We start from the raw sequence: 20611 nt of genomic DNA, 5'->3' as shown, positions 1-20611 counted from the left end.
TTCTTGAAACAGTGATGAACATGTATGAGTTGAGCAAGACCCCTGCTTTAGATGTGTTGCATCAACCACGCTGGGAGTATTTACTCCTTTTGTTCAGTTTTGTCAGGGAGTGAACCAGACAGCTAACAAGGAGCAGCTTCAAAAGTACGATACTTCAAATAATCTACTACGTCGTGCCAAAGAGCATCGACATGGGTGTTATGCCAAACTGAAGTTATACTTGTTTCTCTGCCAAAGACTTTACACTCACAGTATGACGAGTTACCAAAACTCTTTCTTAAATAAATGAGCAGCTTCTGAGTCCATGTAACTTCAGTTTGTAAATTGTTCAACTTTGGTTTGGACTGAAGAAGCCAAACTGTACCTTGGGTATTTATATTTCCGTGGAAGGCCGTGTGGTTCGCCTGTCCCTCTTTGTCCTACTGCCTCTCCATCCTGCTCTGTCCCTCCTTCCATTATTTGAAACAGCCAGAGCAGCTCATCTGCCTGTTGGAGTCGAGCTGCGGTGAGATGGTGTCCGGTACCACGGTTTTCAGTATGTCATTCTCCGTGGCCATGATGTGCTTGACCAGGAAGTTCGCAGCTTCACTGATGTTGAGATTGTCCTTAAGGAAAGAGATGAACAGCAGTTAGGCATGGCTGTAAAATTTGACATTTGACTTTTGGATTGTTTATATTATCACATTAGGGCAACGGTTGTAAAACATTTTTAATTTTCTATTTTATTTATTTGCACCCAAAAAATATTACAAATATATTGCATATAGTTTTTTTTAAAGGAGAGAATGTGCAGGTGAGGTCAGAAACCCATCGAGGTCTTGAGTTAAACCTCACCTCACGTATAAATAAAAATTACATCGTACAAAGAAAGAAAGAAAGAAAGAAAGAAAAAAGAACAGCATAAACACTATATATACATTATATTTAATAAATACAGTTGAAGCGATACAAATATTTAAATGAATCTATCAACCAGAGACACCATAAAAAGGAAAAATACATTAACCAAATCACTATAAATTTATCCTAATTCTCATGTGAGAGTTTATTAAATACTACATCTATTCAATAAGTGTAAGGAGATCAGGTAAAGGAGTGCATTGTAAGTGCTAGTTATGCATGTTAGGGTGTTAGAGGTCTAAGGAGAGGAGGTGCTCTCGGAAGAGATGAGGCATGTTCCACCACCGGGGAACCACAGACGAGAACAGTCTGGACTACGATTGCCTTGTGTGCAGGGACAGCAATGTCAGACGACATGCCTTGGAGGAGCACAGTGGCTGAGGAGGAGCATAAGCCTGTGTGACTGAGTTCAAGGAAATGGGTGCAGACCCAGAAGTCACCCTGCAGGCAAGCATCAGTGACTTTTTTTTTTTAAATTGAATTTTGTTTGGAGGTAAAAATGAGCTGATAAAACAATTATCTCAGCTAAGAGTATAAAGCACACTTCCTGTTCATCAGTAGTTGATCAGTATGTTCAAAATGTGGGTAACATGGTGTCACCTTCATGTGGACAACATGTGTGCCGCTTAATCTGTTCAAAACATCTCACTCTTACTGCTACCAAAGAGGCGTCTGTATCTCTGTTTGCATATCCTACTCCTGACACTTCTGCCTCAAACCTGCACATTGTGACCTTTGATCTTCTCAGAATGCCGAGCCTCGATGCCACACTGTGCAAACACATTAGTGTCAACAGAGGACGTGTAAATGGAGACATTTGTAGAATTTATAGCTATTTGTAAATACAGGTGTGGAATAGTTTACATAAGGAGGGCAATTCAAATTGATTGGGTATCACAAAAATGAAACTACATGTTGTTTTACACTGATTCTTAGGGAAGTCCATCCTAACAGATACACACAGCATGTATGTGAGTATACCATGTAGTGTATATCATAACTATGGGAAAATATGTGATGCACTAAACACCTAGGAATTTCCATTTCATGTACTACTATTATAAGAAAACACGACATCTTGGATTTTATTACTTCAATTAGTGAAACTGTGATAAAGAATGTAAACAGATACAAAATATATATGTGACGTGGTCAAACTGTTAACAATCCTCTAATACTTTTAACTTTTCACTCCACCACCTTTGTTCTGACCCTGCTTTGTAAATTGATCTCGCTGAGCCACTTTCCACGAGGATATGAAATTCCAATTCTCTCTGTGGGGATGTTTTTCACTGACTGAAGTGACCTGAGTGGGAGAGGACCTCCACTCAGCGTGTCAGCCGCTCGCCGCTAAGGCCCTGCAATCTGGACCTTTCACTGTCATCATGTGCTGATTAAAGTTAATACCTCAACGTTTTGGGAAATGCGCTCATCCGCATTCTCGCTGAGAGTTATACAGTATGTGAGGATTGAAATACCATCCTCATGTCTGAGTGTTAAACATGAAGCTACAGCCGGCAGCTGGTTGGCTTAGCTTAGCTTGACAACTGGAGACGGGGAGAATAGGCTACGCCAAGAAATAGTCCCACACATAACCGCCTGTAAAGCCACGAGTTTTCATTTTTACACCTTGTTTTTTTTGTACTGAATTAAAATATGATTTGTTAAATGGTAACATTTAGAGATGCTGGTATGTTACCTTCAGACAGAGCCAGGCTAGCTGTTTCCCTCTGTTTCCAGTCTTCACACTAAGCATTTCTTGGCTCCAGCTTTACATTGACTTGATCGATCCTGTTATCTAATTCTCAGTGACAACTCATTGCCAGGACAGGCAGGAAATACATTTACATTTACACCCCGCAAATGACTGGTACACCAAAATACTGTTGTCTCACCTTAGCTGAGGTCTCGAACCACCCGACGAAGCCGTGGTCCTTGCAGAACTGGTCCATTTTGATGCCATTGTTGGTCAACTCCCTGCCTTGGTCACACTTGTTCGCCAGCAGCACAGTGGCAATGCTCTGTCCATTAGCCAGCATCAGTTTGGAGTCCAGGTCCTCTTTCCACTTGACTACGGCCTCGAAGGTCGTGGGCCGGGTCACGTCGAACACTATCACGGCTCCCATGGCTTCACGGTAATACACTCGTGTCATGTTTCCAAAACGTTCCTGACCTGTGATTGAAAACACACACACACACACACACACACACACACACACGCACGCACACACACACACACACACAGGGGGAGCTTTTATTCATCAGCGTGGCAGCTCTGTTGTTCCCATTCTTCAGTTTGATGAGAGATTCTCATTGTTTTTCCCACATTTTTGCAGCAAAACGGCTAATGCAGCTGGCATTGAGACAGCAGTTATCAGGGCCTACATTCCCATGAAACAGCACATTCCTGCGGTCTTACTGTCACGTTGCACCTCACCAGACGGTCAATGCAAGTGCTTGTTCCTGCTTATAACAGGACTACTTGAATTAAATCTGCATCGTGCCCAAACTGCAATGAAAATTAACTCAAGTACATACAATACTGTCTATACAAAATATCTCAGAGGATATAAGCTAGTGAAATGTCTGTGTGCAGGTATGCATGTGTGTGTGTATGTGTGTGTGTCTATCCACGCTTGTGCATTGTGCAGGGAATGGAAATTAGGTGCTTGAGGAGCAGGCTGTCAACATGAGAGTCCCCCGGGGTTGTGTGGTCTGTTGTCTAATGTGAAGACTTGTTAGTCCAAGACCGAGCATGTGGGTGTGTGCATCCTGATGTTTTACATACCATGCCCTCTCAGCAGAAAAGTTCACGTGGCTGATAAACATTCATTTATGAGAGTCCACTTTTGGCTTCACTGGATGTAAAGAACTTTGGAGAGAACAGAAGGCTGCAACCTGCCCCATGAGTTAAGAGGAAATGGAAAGTCTGACACTACATGGATTCAGAAGAGCTTCCCCTTTTCATGCCGGAGAGGGTATGAACGATTTTCATTAATCACAACGAATCCTCATCTGCAGTGGTATGACAGCAGTCTGAGACAGACACAGACGTCACACGTCACCTGACCCACTGTCATTCAATAATCGGATTGTGCAATTTGCACGACTTTAAAGTACAACATTTACCACTCCATAAATTATAACAAATGCACAGTCCCTGCTTAGTTTATCCCCACTCCTCCCTATGATCAATTTCAAGCAGGTAGATTTGACTAAATCAGATGTAACTTGTAATTTAATTTGCTGGATCCAAATTAACCACTTAAAGCATGTGCCTGCATGTGTGTGTGTGTTTGTGTGTGTATATGTCTCACTTAAGTCAATTTTGGGGCTAAATTTCAGACTAAAAACCAGTTAATAGGGGACGGCTTGTCCAATTGGGGACAAAAGCCTTTATTTGGGTCATTTGTCAAGGTTAGAAGAAGGGTTATTGTTAGTGTATGGAAAGTAGTGCGTAGGGTTAGGGTAAGTCTCTCGTCTCTCGGAAATTAATGTAAGTCTATGCAATTTCCAAAAGTGACAAAAGTAAACGTGTGTGTGTGTGTGTGTGTGTGGTGTGTGTGTGTGTGTGTGTGTATGCGCTAGTAATGATGTTTTATTTTTTCATTTAATCTAAATGACACTCCTGTGACTGGCCTTAAAATCTGCCTCACATGGGCCTCATCACATGATGCAGCACCATACCTTGAATGAATGACTGAATGACAGTGTGCTCATCTTCCCTCAGCAACAATTAGTGTGTGTGTGTGTGTGTGTGTGTGTGTGTGTGTGTGTGTGTTTGAGTGTGAGAGAGAGAGCGAAAGAGAGAGAGAGAGAGCTCTCCACAGTGACAGTGCATCTTTAAGTTGTGAATGTTTCATAACTTTACAACAGTCATGCCTCAATGTCAGTTTGAAGATAAGCACTATCTCCCCAAACTATCAACTTTTCAGGAACTAACACAGTCTTGCTAAACAACACTTTTTTCAGCTATGCTTTGAAAATGTTCCTTAGTTCTTACACATTTAAAACATGAAGAAACTAAAATTTAAGCTATGAATGTTGTGAGGTACAGATGCATTACCAATCAGTAAGACAGTAGGAGATGACACCCTATGCAACCGGCAAAAAACTGACATTAAACACATTCCTCTCTGTCCCACCTGCAATGTCCCACAGCTGAAGCCGGACAGTCTCAGAGTCCCAGTTCAACACCTTCAGGGCGAAGTCGACTCCGATGGTTGCCCGGTAGTTGTTGGAGTAAGTCTGGTGGACGTAGCGCCTGATGATGGAGGTCTTCCCGACCCCCAGGTCGCCGATAACCAGCACTTTGTACAAGTGCTCCTTCCGGAGGCTCTGCATGCCGTTGGACTGTGATGGGTGATTGGTCATTTCACCTGTCGGGATCGCAGACACCCTAACTGTCACTAACTTCACCTCGGTGAGAATGAGTGCGGACTGAGGCTTCGACCCCGGAGTGTCTCCGCACGGATTTCGGAGCCGCCCTCCCAGTGTGTGTGTGTGTGTGTGTGTGTGTGTGTGTGTGTGTGTGTGTGTGTGTGTGTGTGTGTGTGTGTGTGTGTGTGTGTGTGTGTTTGTGTGAGAGATCTGCTCAGGGGCTGTGCTCGGGAACTTGTGACCTCGCCTCGCCACCCATGAGCAGTGCGCACGCTTTATTGGAGACGCTACACTGTAAAGTAGTTCCTGTCAGGAGGGTTTCTGAGTCTCTGGTGTGACATTATGTAACTCTTGTAATACTTTAACCCTCTCTATAGCACGAAACAGCCCGTGTTACCTAAAATAAAGGCTATTCAAACATACAGTGGAGTAACGTGGGGGAAAGAGCAGAGTTGGTCTTGTTTTTCTATACCCTAAAAAAAAGGTAACGTCATAGGTTACCTCCATCGTCTGGCCAAAAAGGAAACATACTTCTTAAATATCTGTTTACATGCAGCTGGAAAATGCAGCCATAATGCAATTAAGGCAGTAATGTCAGTGAGTCAAAACTGTGATTCTTTTGATTCAGCTATTTAATTTATCTAATAAAATAATTATTCATCTGACAGACCTTTTCATCATATTCTGTAGCACACAAATTGTATCCAACCACTGGATCACGCATGGCAAACATGGCACTGTTAATAGAATTCATCCTGTAATTTCCATTGTTTTATCATGTAAGTGCTCTCTGGTGTAAACAAACTACCAGCGCTTCAGGTTCAGGACATACATCTTTGCATATGTTCTACAAGGTTGTTGTTTCTGTAATGTCTCTATGAACTGTTTGATTGTCACATTATCACAAAGAATAGTCGTACCAATATTTGAGTGAACTCTTTCACGTTATGTTTGGAGTGAAGTCATTTAGATCATTCCAATGTCCCCTCCAAAGAATATACGTACCCAAGACAAGTGAATTACTTTTTGTGGGGGAGCAGTGTGGTTAGAACCTTTGCATTTTTTATGCCATACTATACTATGATGGTTTATGCCTTACTATAGTGTGAATTTTAAGGCCTTACTATTCTATGACTTTTTTTGCCTTACTACACAATGACGTTGTTTTTTTTAACTTTTTTTGCCTTTCTATACTATAACGTTTTTTTTTTTAATTGAATTGCCTTACTTTATTATGCTATAATGTTTTTATGACTTTTTATGCCATAATATACTATGACTTTTTTGCCTTACTATACTATGATGTTTTTATGACTTTTTATACCTTACTATACTATGAATTTGTATACCTTACTGTGACGTGTTATGCCTTGATATAGTATGAGGTTTTTATGACTTTTTATGCCTCATTATACTATGAGGTTTTTATGACTTTTTATGCCTTAATATACTATGACTAGTTATGCCTTATTATACGTTTTTATGCCTTAATATACTATGACTTTTTAAGCCTTACTATGCTATGATTTTTTTGATGACGTTTTTGTGATGTTTTATGCAGTACTATACTATGACATTTTTATGCCTGATGTTTTTTTGACTTTTCATGCCTTTATATACTATGACTTTTTATGCTTTTATATACTATGACCTTTTATGCATTAATATACAATGACATTTTTATGACTTTTTATGCCTTTATATACTATGACTTTTTATGCCTTACTATACTATGACGTTTTTATGACTTTTTATGCCTTAATATAGTATGAATTTGTATACCTTACTATGACGTTTTTATTACTTTTTTTATGCCTTACTATACTATGACTTTTTATGCCTTACTATACTATGACGTTTTTATGACTTTTTATGCCTTAATATAGTATGCATTTGTATACCTTACTATGACGTTTTTATGACTTTTTTTATGCCTTTTTTATACTGTTTTTTTTTTTATTTTAATGCCTTACTATACTATGACATTTTTATGACTTTTTATACCTTTATATACTATGACTTTTTATGCCTTAATATACTATGACTTTGTATACCTTGCTATGACGTTTCTATGCCTTAATATAATATGACTTTTTATGCGTTACTATACTATGATTTTTTTAATGACGTTTTTGTGATGTTTTATGCAATACTCTACTATGACATTTTTATGCCTCACTTTAGTATGACATTTTTATGACTTTTTTTGCCTTACTATACTATGACATTTTTATGACTTTATATGCCTTAATATACTATGAAATTTTTAATGACATTTAATGCCTTACTATACTATGACATTTTTAATGACATTTAATGCCTTACTATACTGTCGTTTTTATGACTTTTTATGCCTTACTATACTATGACACTTTTATGCCTTGCTCTACTATGATGTTGTTTTTTTTTACTTTTTATGCCTTAATGTACTATGATGTTTTTATCACTTTTTATGCCTTAATATTCTTTGACTTTTTATGCCTTACTATACTATGACGTTTTTATGACTTATTTTTCATTACTATAGTATGAAGTTTTTTTGATGTTTTTTGCTATACTATACTATGATGTTTTTTTGACTTTTTATGCCCTAATATTCAATGGCCTTACTGTATGATGACGTTTTTATGACTTTTCATACCTTAATATACTATGACTTGTAATGCTTTATTATACTTTTTTATGACTTATTATGCCTTAATGTACTATGATGTTTTTATCACTTTTTATGCCTTAATATTCTTTGACTTTTTATGCCTTACTATACTATGACGTTTTTATGACTTATTTTTCATTACTATAGTATGAAGTTTTTTTGATGTTTTTTGCTATACTATACTATGATGTTTTTTTGACTTTTTATGCCTTAATATTCAATGGCCTTACTGTATGATGACGTTTTTATGACTTTTCATACCTTAATATACTATGACTTGTAATGCTTTATTATACTTTTTTATGACTTATTATGCTTTAATATACTATTGCTGTTTTTGCCTTACTATACTATGACGTTTTTTTGTCTTGCTATACTATTATGCTTTTATGCCTTACTATACTATGATGCTTTTATGCCTTCCTATACTATGTCATTTAGATTTTTTATGCCTTAATATATATTATATTATTTTCATGACTTTTTATGCTTATTGTTTGTTTTTATATATTTATACTATTGGAATGTGTCTACTGTTGTTTTGTCACTGTATGTAGTTACGACACTGCTATGACAATAAAAACTTTGAATTGAATTGAATTACATTTTCATGCCATACTATACTGCCTTCCTATATATGCTTTGTCGCTTTTATGCCTTTGTATGCCTTACTGACATTTCTATGACTTATTATGCCTTCCCATACTATGACGTTTTCATGCCATACTATACTATGTCCACTTAAGGACTTTTTATGCCTTACTATGCTATTTCGCTTGTATGCCTTTTTATGCTGTACTATACTATGATGTTTTTATGAAATTTTATGACATACGATACTATGACATTTTTTTTGCCTAAGTATACTATGATGTTATCATGCAATACTATACTATGTCCTTTTTAGGACTTTCCATGCATTACTATATATACTACGTCAGTTTTATGCCTTCTTATGCCTTATTATAGTATGACTTTTCTATGACTTTTTATGTCTTAATATACTATGACATTTTCATGTTATACTGTACTATGTAATTTTTAGGACTTTTTATGCCTCATTATTCTATGACTTTTAATACCTTACTATACTATGACGTTTTTATGACTTTTTATGCCTTATTATTCTATGACTTTTTATGCCTTACTATACTATAACGTTTTTATGACTTTTTTCTGCTTTACTATACTATGACGATTTTATGACTTTTTATGCCTTAATATTCAATGATGTTTTATTCCTTATCATACTTTTTTACGACTTTTTTTTGCCTTACTATACTATGATCTTTTTATGATTATTGTTTGTTTTTATAAGTTTATACTATTGGAATGTGTCTACTGTTGTTTTGTCACTGTATGTAGTTATGTTTGCTGTATATGTATTACTGCATGTAGCACTGGAGACATGCAAATTCTTTGTACACTGTGCAATTACAATAAAAACTTTGAATTGAATTGAATGATGTTTTCATGCCATACTATACTATGTCCATTTTAGGACTTATTATGCCTTCCTATATATACTTTGTCGCTTTTATGCTTTTTTATGCCTTACTGACATTTCTATGACTTATTATGCCTTCCTATACTATGACGTTTTCATGCCATACTATACTATGTCCATTTTAGGAATTTTTATGCCTTACTTTATATACTATGTCACTTTTATGCCTTTTTATGCCTTACTACACTATGACTTTTATGCCTTTTTATGCCTTACTACACTATGACTTTTATATTTTTATGCCTTACTATACTATGATCTTTTTATGACTTTTTATGCCTCAGTATTCTATGACTTTCCATGCCTTACTATAATATGACGTTTTTTATGAACTTTTTTGCATTATTATACTATGATGTTTTTTTTGCCTTTTTTTGCCTTACTATACTATGACATTTTATGACTTCTTATGCCTTACTATACTATGATGCTTTTATGACTTTTATGCCTTACTATACTATGACGTTTTAATGACTTTTTATAACTTATTATTCTAAGACTTTTTATGCCTTACTATACTATGACGCTTTTATTACTTTTCATGCCTTACTAAACCATGACAGTTTTTTTACTTTTTATGCCTTACTATAATATGATCTTTTTATTACTTTTTATGCCTTGATATTCCATGACTTTTTATGCCTTACTATACTATGACATTTTTATGAATTTTTATGCCTAACTATACTATGATCTTTTCATGACTTTTTATGACTTAATATTCAATGATTTTTTTATGCCTTAGTATACTATGACGTTTTAATGACTTTTTTTGCATTACAATACTATGATGTTTTTATGACTTTTAATGCCTTACTATACTATGACGCTTTTATGCCTTACTATACTATGACATTTTTATTACTTTTCATGCTTTACTATACTATGACATTTTTATGACTTTTATGCCTTACTATACTATGACTTTTTTATGACTTTTTATGCCTTACTATACTAAGATCTTTTGATGACTTTTTATGCCTTAATATTCCATGACTTTTTTTGCCTTACTATACTATGACGTTTTTATGACGTTTTATGCCTAACTATACTGTCGTTTTTATGACTTTTTATGCCTTACTATACTATGACACTTTTATGCCTTACTATTCTACGATCTTTTTAGGACTTTTTATGCCTCAGTATTCTATGACTTTTCATGCCTTACTATACACTAGGATGTTTGTATGACTTTTATGCCTTACTATACCATGATGGTTTTTTGACTTTTTATGCCTTACTATACTATGATGTTTTTATGACTTTTATGCCTTACTATACTATGACGTTTTTATTACTTTTCATACCTTACTATACTATGTAGTTTTTATGACTTTTATGCCTTACTATATCCTAATGTTTTTATGATTTTTTAGCCTTACTATACTATGTGTTTTTATGACTTTTTATGCCTTACTATAATATGATCTTTTTATGACTTTTTATGCCTCAGTATCCTATTACTTTTCATGCCTTACTATACTATGACGTTTTCATTACTTTTTATGACTTATCATTCTATGACTTTTTATGACTTTTTATGCCTTACTATACTATGACGTTTTCATTACTTTTTATGACTTATCATTCTATGACTTTTTATGACTTTTTATGACTTAATATTCAATGATTTTTTTATGCCTTACTATACTTTGACGTTTTAATATTTTTTTTGCATAATATACTATGATGTTTTTATGACTTTTTATGCCTTACTATACTATGACTTTTTTATGACATTTTATGCCTTACTATACTAAGATCTTTTGATGACTTTTGATGCCTTAATATTCCATGACTTTTTTTGCATTACTATACTATGATCTTTTCTTAACTTTTTATGCCTCAGTATTCTATGACTTTTCATGCCTTACTATACAATGACGTTTTAATGACTTTTTTTGCATTACTATACAATTATGTTTTTTTAATTTTTTATGCCTAACTATATAATTATGTTTTTTTGGCTTTTTATGCCTTACTATACTATGCCGCTTTTATGCCTCACTATACTATGACATTTTTATGAATTATTATGCCTTACTATACTATGACTTTTTTATGAATTTTTATGCCTAACTATACTATGATCTTTTCATGACTTTGTATGACTTAATATTCAATAATTTTTTATGCCTTACTATACACTAGGATGTTTGTATGACTTTTATGCCTTACTATACTATGATCTTTTTATGCATTAATAATTCATGACTTTTTATGCCTTACTATACTATGACGTTTTTTTGACTTTTTATGCCTTATTATATTATGAACTTTTTGTGACATTTTATGCCTTAATATTCCATGACTTTTTGTGCCTTACTATACTATGACGTTTTTATGAATTTTTATGACTTATCATTCTATGACTTTTTATGACTTTTTATGACTTAATATTCAATGATTTTTCATGCCTTACTATACTATGAGGTTTTCATGACTTTTTATGTCTTATCATTCTATGACTTTTAATGACTTTTTATGACTTAATATTCAATGATTTTTCATGCCTTACTATACCATGATGTTTTCATGGTTTTTTTTGCCTTGCTATACTATGATCTTTTATGACTTTTTATGCATTACTATACTGTGACGTTTTTATGACTTTTATGCCTTACTATACCATGACGATTTTTTGACTTTTTATGCCTTACTATACTATGACTTTTTTATGACTTTTTATGCCTTACTATACTCTGATCTTTTTATGCCTTAATAATTCATGAGTTTTTATGCCTTACTATACTAGGACGTTTTTATGAATTTTTATGCCTAACTACACTATGACCTTTTTATGACTTTTTACGACTTAATATTCAATGATTTTTCATGCCTTACTATACAATGACCTTTTAATTACTTTTTTTTGCATTACTATACCATGATGTTTTTTATGCCTTACTATTCTATGATCTTTTTATGACTTTTATGCCTTACTATACTATGACTTTTTATGACTTTTCATGCCTTACTATACTGTGATCTTTTTATGACTTTTTATGCCTCAGTATTCTGTGACTTTTCATGCCTTACTATACTATGACGTTTTTATGACTTTTATGCCTTAATATTCCATGACTTTTTATGCCTTACTATACTATAACGTTTTTATGACTTTTATGCCTTACTATAATATGATCTTTTTATGCCTTACTATACTATGATGTTTTTATTACTTTTCATGCCTTACTATACTATGACGTTTTTATGCCTTACTATACTATGATGTTTTTATTACTTTTCATGCCTTACTATACTATGACGTTTTTATGACTTTTTATGCCTTACTATAATATGATCTTTTTATGCCTTAATATTCCATGACTTTTTATGCCTTACTATACTATGACGTTTTTATTAATTTTTATGCCTTACTATACTATGACTTTTTTATGACTTTTATGCCTTACTATACCATGATGTTTTTATGATTTTTTTTTGCGTTACTATACTATGTGTTTTTATGACTTTTTATGCCTTACTATACTATGATCTTTTTATGACTTTTTATGCCTCAGTATTCTATGACATTTCATGCCTTACTATACTATGACGTTTTAATGATTTTTTTGCATTTCTATACTATGACGTTTTAATGATTTTTTTGCATTTCTATACTATGACGTTTTTTATTACTTTTCATGCCTTACTATACTATGACGTTTTCATGACTTTTATGCCTTACTATACTATGACGCTTTTATGCCTTACTATACTATGACCTTTTTTTGACTTTTTATGCCTTACTATACTGTGAACTTTATGTGACATTTTATGCCTTAATATTCCATGACTTTTTATGCCTTACTATACTATGACGTTTTCATGACTTTTTATAACTTATCATTCTATGACTTTTAATGACTTTTTATGACTTAATATTCAATGATTTTTCATGCCTTACTATACCATGATGTTTTCATGTTTTTTTTTGCCTTACTATACTATGATTTTTTATGACTTTTTATGCCTTACTATACTATGACGTTTTTATGAATTTTTATGCCTTACTATACTATGATCTTTTTATGACTTTTTATGACTTAATATTCAATACTTTTTTATGCCTTACTATATTATGACTTTTTTATGACTTTTTATGCCTTACTATACTAAGATCTTTTGATGACTTTTTATGTCTTAATATTCCATGACTCTTTTTGCCTTACTATACTATGACGTTTTTATGACGTTTTATGCCTAACTATAATATGATCTTTTTATGGCTTTTTATGATTTAATATTCAATGATGTTTTTAAGCCTTACTATACTTTGACATTTTAATGTTTTTTTTTGCATTACTATACTATGACGTTTTAATGACTTTTTTTGCATTACTATACAATTATGTTTTTTTGGCTTTTTATGCCTTACTATACTATGACGCTTTTGTGCCTCACTATACTATGATGTTTTTATTACTTTTCATGCCTTACTATACTATGACTTTTTTATGACTTTTTATGCCTTACTATACTATGATCTTTTTATGCCTTAATATTCCATTACTTTTTATGCCTTACTATACTATGACGTTTTTATTACTTTTCATGCCTTACTATACTATGACTTTTTTATGACTTTTTATGCCTTACTATACTGTGATCTTTTTATGCCTTAATATTCCATTACTTTTTATGCCTTACTATACTATGACGTTTTTATGAATTTTTATGACTTAATATTCAATAATTTTTTATGCCTTACTATACACTAGGATGTTTGTATGACTTTTATGCCTTACTATACTATGATGGTTTTTTGAATTTTTATGCCTTACTATGCTATGACTTTTTATGACTTTTCATGCCTTACTATACTATGACGTTTTTATGACTTTTTATGCTTACTATACTATGATGTTTTTATTACTTTTCATGACTTACTATACTATGACGTTTTTATGACTTTTGATGCCTTACTATACTATGATCTTTTTATGCCTTAATATTCCATGACTTTTTATGCCTTACTATACTATGACGTTTTTATTAATTTTTTATGCCTTACTATACTATGACTTTTTATGACTTTTCATGCCTTACTATACTATGACGTTTTAATGACTTTTTATGCCTTACTATACCATGATGTTTTTATGATTTTTTTCCCCTTACTATATTATGTGTTTTTATGACTTTTTTATGCCTTAATATTCCATGACTTTGTTTGCATTACTATACTATGATGTTTTTTTGACTTTTTATGCCTACTATACTATGATGTTTTTATGCCTTACTATACTATGATGTTTTTATTACTTTTCATGCCTTACTATACTATGACTTTTTATGACATTTTATGCCTTACTATAGCATGACGATTTAATGACTTTTTTTGCATTTCTATATTATGATGTTTTTTTTACTTTTTATGCCTTACTATACTATGACGTTTTTATTACTTTTCATGCCTTACTATACTATGACGTTTTCATGACTTTTTTTGCATTTCTATATTATGATGTTTTTTTTACTTTTTATGCCTTACTATACTATGACGTTTTTTATTACTTTTCATGCCTTACTATACTATGACGTTTTCATGACTTTTATGCCTTACTATACTATGACGCTTTTATGCCTTACTATACTATGACGTTTTTTTGACTTTTTATGCCTTACTATACTATGACGTTTTTATGACTTTTTTTGCATTACTATACTATGATGTTTTTTTTTACTTTTTATGCCTTACTATACTATGACGTTTTAATGCCTTACCATACTATGATGTTTTTATTACTTTTCATGCCTTACTATACTATGACGTTTTTATGACTTTTTATGCCTTACTATACTATGATCTTTTTATGCCTTAATATTCCATGACTTTTTATGCTTACTATACTATGATGTTTTTATTACTTTTCATGCCTTACTATACTATGACGTTTTCATGACTCTTATGCCTTACTATAGCATGATGTTTTTATGATTTTTTTTGCATTACTATACTATGTGTTTTTATGACTTTTTATGCCTTACTATACTATGATCTTTTTATGACTTTTTATGCCTCAGTATTCTATGACATTTCATGCCTTACTATACTATGACGTTTTAATGATTTTTTTGCATTTCTATATTATGATGTTTTTTTTACTTTTTATGCCTTACTATACTATGACGTTTTTTATTACTTTTCATGCCTTACTATACTATGACGTTTTCATGACTTTTATGCCTTACTATACTATGACGCTTTTATGCCTTACTATACTATGACGTTTTTTTGACTTTTTATGCCTTAATATAGTATGAATTTGTATACCTTACTATGACGTTTTTATGACTTTTTATGACTTATCATTCTATGACTTTTTATGACTTTTTATGACTTAATATTCAATGATTTTTCATGCCTTACTATACTATGATGTTTTTATGACTTTTTATGTCCTATCATTCTATGATTTTTAATGACTTAATATTCGATGATTTTTCATGCCTTACTATACCATGATGTTTTCATGGTTTTTTATGCCTTACTATACTATGATCTTTTATGACTTTTTATGCCTTACTATACTATGACGTTTTTATGACTTTTATGCCTTACTATACCATGACGATTTTTTGACTTTTTATGCCTTACTACACTATGACGTTTTTATGACTTTTATGCCTTACTATACTATGATCTTTTTATGACTTTTTATGCCTCAGTACTCTATGACTTTTCATGCCTTACTATACTATGACGTTTTAATGACTTTTTTTGCATTACTATACTATGATGTCTTTTTGACTTTTTATGCCTTAATATACTATGATGTTTTTATGCCTTACTATACTATGATGTTTTTATTACTTTTCATGCCTTACTATACTATGATGTTTTCATGACTTTTATGCCTTACTATAGCATGATGTTTTTATGATTTTTTTTGCCTTACTATATTATGTGTTTTTATGACTTTTTATGCCTTAATATTCCATGACTTTTTTTGCATTACTATACTATGATGTTATTTTGACTTTTTATGCCTTACTATACCATGACGATTTTTTGACTTTTTATGCCTTACTACACTATGACGTTTTTATGACTTTTATGCCTTACTATACTATGATCTTTTTATGACTTTTTATGCCTCAGTATTGTATGACATTTCATGCCTTACTATACTATGACGTTTTAATGACTTTTTTTGCATTTCTATATTATGATTTTTTTTTACTTTTTATGCCTTACTATACTATGACGTTTTTTATTACTTTTCATGCCTTACTATACTATGACGTTTTCATGACTTTTATGCCTTACTATACCATGATGTTTTTATGATTTTTTTTGACTTACTATATTATGTGTTTTTATGACTTTTTATGCCTTACTATACTATGACGTTTTCATGACTTTTATGCCTTACTATACTATGACGCTTTTATGCCTTACTATACTATGACGTTTTTTTGACTTTTTATGCCTTAATATAGTATGAATTTGTATACCTTACTATGACGTTTTTATGACTTTTTATGACTTATCATTCTATGACTTTTTATGACTTTTTATGCCTTAATATTCCATGACTTTTTATGACTTTTCATGCCTTACTATACTATGATGTTTTTATGACTTTTTATGTCCTATCATTCTATGACTTTTAATGACTTAATATTCGATGATTTTTCATGCCTTACTATACCATGATGTTTTCATGGTTTTTTATGCCTTACTATACTATGATCTTTTATGACTTTTTATGCCTTACTATACTATGACGTTTTTATGACTTTTATGCCTTACTATACCATGACGATTTTTTGACTTTTTATGCCTTACTACACTATGACGTTTTTATGACTTTTATGCCTTACTATACTATGATCTTTTTATGACTTTTTATGCCTCAGTATTGTATGACATTTCATGCCTTACTATACTATGACGTTTTAATGACTTTTTTTGCATTTCTATATTATGATGTTTTTTTTACTTTTTATGCCTTACTATACTATGACGTTTTTTATTACTTTTCATGCCTTACTATACTATGACGTTTTCATGACTTTTTATGCCTTACTATACCATGATGTTTTTATGATTTTTTTTGCCTTACTATATTATGTGTTTTTATGACTTTTTATGCCTTACTATACTATGATCTTTTTAAGACTTTTTATGCCTCAGTACTCTATGACTTTTCATGCCTTACTATACTATGACGTTTTAATGACTTTTTTTGCATTACTATACTATGATGTCTTTTTGACTTTTTATGCCTTAATATACTATGATGTTTTTATGCCTTACTATACTATGATGTTTTTATTACTTTTCATGCCTTACTATACTATGATGTTTTCATGACTTTTATGCCTTACTATACTATGACGTTTTTTATTACTTTTCATGCCTTACTATACTATGACGTTTTCATGACTTTTATGCCTTACTATACTATGACGCTTTTATGCCTTATTATACTATGACGTTTTTTTGACTTTTTATGCCTTACTATACTATGACGTTTTTATGACTTTTTTTGCGTTACTATACTATGATGTTTTTTTTTTTTACTTTTTATGCCTTACTATACTATGACGTTTTAATGCCTTACTATACTATGATGTTTTTATAACTTTTCATGCCTTACTATACTATGACGTTTTTATGACTTTTTATGCCTTACTATACTATGATCTTTTTATGCCTTAATATTCCATGACTTTTTATGCCTTACTATACTATGACGTTTTTTATTAATTTTCATGCCTTACTATACTATGACGTTTTTATGACTTTTCATGCCTTACTATACTATGACGTTTTTATGATTTTTATGCCTTACTATATTATGTGTTTTTATGACTTTTTATGCCTTACTATACTATGATCTTTTTATGACTTTTTATGCCTCAGTACTCTATGACTTTTCATGCCTTACTATACTATGACGTTTTAATGACTTTTTTTGCATTACTATACTATGATGTTTTTTTGACTTTTCATGCCTTACTATACTATGACGTTTTTATGACTTTTTTTGCATTACTATACAATTTTGTTTTTTTGGCTTTTTGTGCCTTACTATACTATGACGCTTTTATGCCTCACTATATTATGACGTTTTTTATTACTTTTCATGCCTTACTATACTATGACTTTTTTATGACTTTTTATGCCTTACTATACTATGATCTTTTTATGCCTTAATATTCCATTACTTTTTATGCCTTACTATACTATGACGTTTTTATGAATTTTTATGCCTAACTATACTATGATCTTTTTATGACTTTTTATGACTTAATATTCAATAATTTTTTATGCCTTACTATACTTTGACGTTTTAATCTTTTTTTTGCATTACTATACTATGACGTTTTAATGACTTTTTTTGCATTATTATACAATTATGTTTTTTTGGCTTTTCATGCCTTACTATACTATGACGCTTTTATGCCTTACTATACTATGACGTTTTTTATTACTTTTCATGCCTTACTATACTATGACTTTTTTATGACTTTTTATGCCTTACTATACTGTGATCTTTTTATGCCTTTATATTCCATTACTTTTTATGCCTTACTATACTATGACGTTTTTATGAATTTTTATGACTTAATATTCAATAATTTTTTATGCCTTACTATACACTAGGATGTTTGTATGACTTTTATGCCTTACTATACTATGATGGTTTTTTGAATTTTTATGCCTTACTATGCTATGACTTTTTTATGACTTTTCATGCCTTACTATACTATGACGTTTTTATGACTTTTTTTGCATTACTATACTATGATTTTTTTTTTTACTTTTTATGCCTTACTATACTGTGATCTTTTTATGCCTTAATATTCCATTACTTTTTATTCCTTACTATACTATGACGTTTTTATGAATTTTTATGACTTAATATTCAATAATTTTTTATGCCTTACTATACACTAGGATGTTTGTATGACTTTTATGCCTTACTATACTATGATGGTTTTTTGAATTTTTATGCCTTACTATGCTATGACTTTTTTATGACTTTTCATGCCTTACTATACTATGACGTTTTAATGCCTTACTATACTATGATGTTTTTATTACTTTTCATGACTTACTATACTATGACGTTTTTATGACTTTTGATGCCTTACTATACTATGATCTTTTTATGCCTTAATATTCCATGACTTTTTATGCCTTACTATACTATGACGTTTTTATTAATTTTTATGCCTTACTATACTATGACTTTTTTATGACTTTTCATGCCTTACTATACTATGACGTTTTTATGACTTTTATGCCTTACTATACCATGATGTTTTTATGATTTTTTTCCCCTTACTATATTATGTGTTTTTATGACTTTTTATGCCTTAATATTCCATGACTTTTTTTGCATTACTATACTATGATGTTTTTTTGACTTTTTATGCCTCACTATACTATGATGTTTTTATGCCTTACTATACTATGATGTTTTTATTACTTTTCATGCCTTACTATACTATGACGTTTTCATGACTTTTACGCCTTACTATAGCATGACGATTTAATGACTTTTTTTGCATTTCTATATTATGATGTTTTTTTTACTTTTTATGCCTTACTATACTATGACGTTTTTTATTACTTTTCATGCCTTACTATACTATGACGTTTTCATGACTTTTTTTGCATTTCTATATTATGATGTTTTTTTTACTTTTTATGCCTTACTATACTATGACGTTTTTTATTACTTTTCATGCCTTACTATACTATGACGTTTTCATGACTTTTATGCCTTACTATACTATGACGCTTTTATGCCTTACTATACTATGACGTTTTTTTGACTTTTTATGCCTTACTATACTATGACGTTTTTATGACTTTTTTTGCATTACTATACTATGATGTTTTTTTTTTACTTTTTATGCCTTACTATACTATGACGTTTTAATGCCTTACCATACTATGATGTTTTTATTACTTTTCATGCCTTACTATACTATGACGTTTTTATGACTTTTTATGCCTTACTATACTATGATCTTTTTATGCCTTAATATTCCATGACGTTTTTGTGCCTTACTATACTATGATGTTTTTATTACTTTTCATGCCTTACTATACTATGACGTTTTCATGACTTTTATGCCTTACTATAGCATGATGTTTTTATGATTTTTTTTGCATTACTATACTATGTGTTTTTATGACT

General features: G+C 31.4%; 1 protein-coding gene across 1 annotated transcript in view; it reads right to left on the bottom strand.

Moving 5' to 3' along the window:
- Window positions 1-5622, bottom strand: part of rab38b (RAB38b, member of RAS oncogene family) — a 5897-nt gene extending 275 nt beyond the window's left edge. Inside the window, exons 1-3 of the mRNA XM_056397677.1 lie at window positions 5046-5622; window positions 2796-3073; window positions 1-605 (exon numbers count right to left, since the gene is read on the bottom strand). The exon at window positions 1-605 is cut by the window's left edge and continues 275 nt beyond it. Of these exons, the coding sequence (XP_056253652.1) occupies window positions 456-605; window positions 2796-3073; window positions 5046-5274 (657 nt within the window). The 5' untranslated portion in view covers window positions 5275-5622 and the 3' untranslated portion in view covers window positions 1-455. The remainder of the gene's footprint in view (window positions 606-2795; window positions 3074-5045) is intronic.
- Between the last annotated feature and the right edge of the window lie 14989 nt (window positions 5623-20611).

The sequence above is a fragment of the Seriola aureovittata genome, chromosome 15 (genome assembly GCF_021018895.1).
Source record: "Seriola aureovittata isolate HTS-2021-v1 ecotype China chromosome 15, ASM2101889v1, whole genome shotgun sequence".
Lineage (NCBI taxonomy): Eukaryota > Metazoa > Chordata > Actinopteri > Carangiformes > Carangidae > Seriola > Seriola aureovittata.
The sequence above is the reverse complement of the archived record's forward strand: the minus strand, read 5'-3'. Positions and strand labels throughout refer to the sequence as shown.